This window comes from Cervus canadensis, chromosome 28, assembly GCF_019320065.1.
Source record: "Cervus canadensis isolate Bull #8, Minnesota chromosome 28, ASM1932006v1, whole genome shotgun sequence".
NCBI lineage: Eukaryota > Metazoa > Chordata > Mammalia > Artiodactyla > Cervidae > Cervus > Cervus canadensis.
In genome coordinates this window covers 36759660-36765659 of record NC_057413.1, presented here as the reverse complement: position 1 = coordinate 36765659, position 6000 = coordinate 36759660, and the positions used below count along the sequence as shown (strand labels likewise).

Below are 6000 nucleotides of genomic sequence, written 5' to 3'. Positions count from 1 at the left end.
TTCTCAACCCTCTCTTTCTCTCCCTCCCTCTCTTCTCACCCTCTTCCCTCACTCCATTCTGTTCCCCTCCTCTCTCCCTTCCTCCCTAGCTTACCCATTCTTCCCTAGCTCTATACCTCCAAAACTATCCTTTTAACTCTTAGACCTGCCCCACGCAAGCATAAAACTTCTATCTTCTGGTCCAAAAAGCACTTTGCAGATGATTATGAGTATTCACGGCAGTTTTTCATATGCCTATTTAATGTAGATTTCTGGAGGGGTCCCAGCTTTATTTTATCTCTCCTTTACGGCTGTGATAGGAATATTGGTGGCTTATGTATTCAATGCTAAGTATCCTGTTACATGTCTAAAGTTCATGCACACATATAGAAATGAATAACCATAGAAGTGCAGCTAAAGGGGTATTTATTAAATGTTATAGTGATCAGAAGAAACAGTATAAAAGGGCAATCTCAACTTTCTCAGCAAGTTTCCTTTTCTTCGCTTTATGAATTTCATGAATCCAGAACTTAGAAAACAGTAGTCTTAAAGGGCAGATGTCATAAAAGGTTACTTCTAAATGTACTTCATAATTGCTTTGCCATTCCTAAGCCTTTCCCCAGGGCTAACCCTGGTGTGGGTTTATGTGTGGGTAGGTTGTTTGGGTAGGTCCTTCAGTGATTCCAAACTTTCCTAGTTAGTGGAAATATAGCTTTGGGGGGGGGATTCTGCCTCTGGAATTCAGGCCGTTTTATTTGATTATGTGATCCCCACCCCCTCAAAACCAGAAAAGAAACTCTCCTTAAGTTAAGAGAAGGGTTTAGATGGTTTTGGTGAAGAAAGGATAACAAACACCTAAAGGACAAACTTCTCCTGTGGTGTCGTGATTAGGAATCTCCAAGGGGCTCCGGGACATGAATAGGTGGACCGCTGTATATGCGATGCATGTGTGTGCTAGGCTGCACCTGGGGTTCTGACGACTTGCTCTGCCTTTTGAAGAGTCCATGGTGGTTTTCATTTCTAAACAGCCAAGTTTGGCCCTTCACTGTTTCTATAAGCAGTCTGCATAAACTGATGCTCTTCCCAAATATCACAAAACTAAGAACTGCACAGTTGCATAAGAGAGAGGAAAAGTCAGTCTCCTCAGAAGATGGGAAGGGAGGTATCCCGCTGTGCACGGGAGGTGTACATTCCTGCCCCCACGTGCAGCACCAAGCTCTTCCTGGAGAGAGACAATGTAACAGATCCATAAAGAGATGCAATTCTGTTTGCTCTCTGCATTTCCCATGCGCCAGCACTAACCCAAGTGCAGAGGGTCACTTAGTTCTGATGACAACCTCCTGCTATGTCACCCATCACAACCTAAGCTTTAGCCTCCTCCATGGAAACTTAGTTTCTGTCAATTTCCAATATGTTTCCTTTGTAATCCTTGTATTGTAATTATGTATCCTTAAAGTTAAAACAGTAGTAATCAGCAATTCTCTTATTTTCTTGAATTTCTTTTTATTCCTGTGCTTTTGATGAATATTTAATGGAAAGCCCACAATGCTCACTTTCATATCTCAAGTTCTATTCAAATGTATTCAAAGATAAGATCACCCAGTATCATTGGAAAGTCTACATAAATATTAATAAAAATACTGACAATTTAGATCCACATGGAATAATACTGCCCCCATATGATTTGCATAGGTAATAGAAGTAAATTTTTCTTAACACAGCCCTCCTGTGCCTCTTCTCAACTTGGATATATATTTGCTATTCCTGGCAATGTTATTATAAAAGATAAAATTTCAGCCACTTCAACATTAAAAATAACCATAAAATGTCAATCCTCCCAAACAGATGTGATTTAATCAAACTACCCTGAATCAATGGAAAAGGTCTGTTTTCACAAATTAATAACTGCATTAATATTCTTCGCATCATGGTGACATTGCTTGGACAACTTGGAAGTGAGCTGAAAATGATAAAAGTGGATTATGGTACACGTATCTCTGTATTCTCATCACTGCAACTTAGACATTGGGGTGAAAGTTGTACCTTTTGTTTCTCAATAGCGGAGCAACACTCCGCTGGTTTTTACTACAACTGATGAAAGGGAAAGCATGGCAAACTGGATGCATGTGACAAACACAAGAGGTAATATGTTTCCAGGATGTGGCATCTGGCCATTGACCACAGCCTCTTGGAACAAGATAAAGTCACTGAAATAGTTAACAGATGTTAGCATACTTGAGATATAAAAGTTCTATTGCTAAAAATTATGTGGGGTCAGATGGAGATTTGGCGCTTGGTCCATAATTTAACTGACTTGGCAAATGCAAAGTTGAGATCCAGAGGCATATAATGTGTAATACGGAGACCACACACTGCACACAGCACACGGGGACTCATAAACTACTGACGAAATGTACGCTGTGCTAAGCCAGCTTGATTAAGTATTAACACAGTATTTGATACTTAGGGAAATCTGAAGTCAATTTTCACGTCGACTAAATTAAAAAGTTATTTCTGTAAGAGCAGAAGAGTAGACTTTTCTACAAGTTCAAAGGACGTCTGCAAATTTTATTATTTAGCCTTGGTTTGCAATTTACCTGATGACCGGCATATCTTCCCGTCCACTTCATAATCCATCCAGTGATGCCCTTTTTCCAAGTCTCTCTCTCTTTTTTTTTTCCCCCACTTTTGTCTATTACTCCACATTTCAGAACGAGCTGACAGTAATGATTTTCAGACGCATATCTGTAGCTGAAATGGAGCCTCTCAAACTCAAGTCACCAAGTTATTCAAGTCAAGCACTGAATGAGGCTTGTGCTACTTTAGAGTTTGTAGTTTTATTCACAGCTTTGCAGATGAAGTCACCAGCTTCCATCACTTTGTAAAGATTCACACCCTGGTGAGGCAGAAATGACGGGGCCAGGTAGGAGGGGGGTGGAGGGGTAGGAAGAAAGAAGACAAAACAGACTTCTTTTAATTATATTAGTAGTTACTTAACCATTTAAAATCATCAAACAAATGTTCGTTATTGATTGGGGGACAACATTTGTCTCCATAAATTATGTAGATTTAAAATTTTTTGCTTTATTAAAACATATCTTGAATCTGAGCCTAGGCTAACCACACCTGAATAATCCAGTGTAATTACGCTGGTACCTAAACTCTATGAAGGACAACAGTAGAATCAGAAAGAATGAACAAATATCAGTGAAGGGCAATTAAAATGATAATGCTTTGGAGCAGTTTATAGATAAGGCTTTGGCAGGGGAATCTCATAGTATATCTTAGTATATAAACAAACAAACCTGATAAAGCTGTAAGAAACATAGGAATGATGAATGTATGTATAATTTTTAACTACATCCAGAAACACTATTGCTGGCATGAAACTGAAGGAGGTAGTTTAATAAAATGAAGTAGTATTTAGTCCACATCTGGAACTTGTTTGCCTGAGAGGTTGTACTGACTGGAAGCATAAATAGGATCAACAAAGGCTTTGGTAAATCCGTGGATGACAGATCGGCAGTTGGGTATGAAGGCCAAGTTCAGCGCAGGCTCCTCATCTTGGGCTTGGCGGAGCCAAGGATCACCACCAAGGTTTCCAGCCTGCACCGAGCTATCACTGGCGGGGACTGGGGGGACAGAGCGTTAGGCAGATTAACCAGAGATTTGCCCCCACGGAGCATTTTGTAAGCTCCTATGTCTTGCCTCAACATGGACTAGAAACAACATGGACTTAAAACTGAACTGACTCAAGCTCCCTTGTTATTAAGCAGTAGTTTTTAAAATTTATGTAAGTTCGATGTTTTCTTAAAACGAACAAGCATAAATACTCACAGGCGCTTTTCATACCAGGGATCATAAAGAGATTATAACTCTAATACAGCTAGTTACTTCTCTCCACAAACTTTCACAGCTCTGTTTTCTTTGCAGTTTACGTCTGCTTAAGAATCACCAAAAAGTAATTTGTAAAATGACATGTAAATAATTTTCATGTTTCTTTTTATTGTGAAGTTGTTTTTAGGACACTAACACTTGTTTTCGGTTTTGTAATGGTTTTGGGTGGAAAGTCCTTTAGGCATAGTTTGGTTTCACATTCTTAATACAGTGATATGCAAATTTTGTAAGTAATAAGTTACATATGTCTGTCATTTCTGAATTACATCTAACAAAAGATCACAAGAAGATTTTAGTCATCAAAGTTCTTTGCTTTTCAGTAATTTCATTTATAGCAATTACGCAGTGGGATTGGTTGGTATCACAGCACAGAGTAATTTTGTTTTGGCCTTTCTCTAACCAATTTACTTAAAGAACAGATTATTTTTGTTTGTTTTTCATCACTAAGTCGTGTCCGACTCTTTTGCCATCCCCTGGGCTATACTCTGTCGGGGTCCTCTGCCCAGGGGTTTTCCAAGCAACAATACTAGAGTGAGTCGCCATTTCCTTCTCTAAGGGATACTCCCAATCCAGGGATCAAACCTGCTTCTCCTGGATTGGCAAGCAGATTCTTTACCATTGAGCCACCCTGGAAGCCCAATGAAAAGATACCTTTATGAAATAATGTGGCATTTACTCTTAAATCATTTCAGCGTTTAAACCAGGTGCTTAAATATGTTAATGTACTATGATACATTATGAAGTTTCAAGAACTTCACATAGAATACAGTTTCTGTCTTTAGAGTGCCTGTGGTCAAGCAGGCAATGTGGAACCCTAAACAGGAAAGCCTGCACTGCAGCTAAAGTCACTGAGATATCCAGATGACCACGAGGGCAGAGCTGCAGGGTGGTCAACCCACTGAGGAAAAGGAAATGGGAATGAACGAAGAGCAGTGTGTCTGGGAAGAGTTCCAGGAAGGGTAAATCCTGACCCGAGGCTTGTACAGAGAGTATGAGTCCTTGAGAGGAAGGAGGAGGCATGAGGCACCGTCTGTGCAGACATCTGAAACATATCATGGGATGCGTGGAAAGGAACGGGCAGAAGGACTGGAAAAGGGAAAAAAAAAGGCCACAGAGTGTGACAAAATACAGCCCTGCTTTTCAGGAAATGGGAATCCACTGATGCATGCCCAAGCAGAAGCAAGGCATATTCATATTTGTATCTTAGATGAAATCTTCCACGGCAGCATGGAGGATGAATTTGAAGGCAGTCTGAAGTCAGCAGACCAGTATGTGCCAAGCCGCTTCAGGCGTGTCTGACTCTTTGTGACCCTATGAACTATAGCCTGCCAGGCTCCTCTGTCCATGGGCTTCTCTAGGCAAGAACACTGGAGTCGGTTGCCGTGTACTTCTTAAGGGGATCGTCCCTACCCAGGGGGTCGAACCCTTATCTCTTATGTCTCCTGCATTGGCAGGCCGGTTCTTCGCCACTAGCCCCACCTGGGAAGTCCCGCAGACCAGGATAGAGGATGAACATCCCCGGAAGATACGAGGACTTTTGCTGATGTAGTTACAGCCAGGGTAGGAAGGAAGGGACAGGCAACCAAAACAGTTTAGAAGTCGCATCAGTGACTCTTGCTAATTGCGTAGGCGTGGGAGCCAGTGATACAGGTTCCACAGAGAGCCTTGGTTTGTTGGTTGCTACCCAACATAACAACTTAAATTGGGAAATTCTTGGAAATGGAAACATGGCTTATGTGCAGTTGGACCCAGACAGCCTGACTCATGGGAAGCATCAACTGAGTTCAACCAAGTTATATAAATCTTCAAGAAAGGATTTCTATTGCTTGAGAGTTTAGGATTAGGAGATGAAAACTATTATATACAGAATGGATAAACAAGGTCCTGCTTGGAACTATATTCAATATCCTGTGATAAACCATATTGGAAAAGAATATGGTAAAGAATGTGTGTATGTATATATATATATATATATATATGAGCCACTTGGCTGTAGAGTAGAAATTAACACAGCATTGTAAGCCAACTATACTTCAATAAAATAAATTGGAAAAAAAGAGGAAATATTTCTACTTTTTTTTCAGGTTCTGTCACAGTCATATCTCTCTAATAGAAATGATGGAA

General features: G+C 40.4%; 1 protein-coding gene across 3 annotated transcripts in view; it reads right to left on the bottom strand.

Annotated features, from left to right (window-relative positions):
• Window positions 1–388: 388 nt before the first annotated feature.
• HMGCLL1 (3-hydroxymethyl-3-methylglutaryl-CoA lyase like 1) overlaps window positions 389–6000 on the bottom strand; it is a 189637-nt gene continuing 184025 nt past the window's right edge. For all 3 annotated transcript variants that reach the window (XM_043450434.1, XM_043450435.1, XM_043450436.1), the window contains one exon: window positions 389–2875. In XM_043450434.1, the coding sequence (XP_043306369.1) occupies window positions 2774–2875 (102 nt within the window). In that variant the 3' untranslated portion in view covers window positions 389–2773. The remainder of the gene's footprint in view (window positions 2876–6000) is intronic.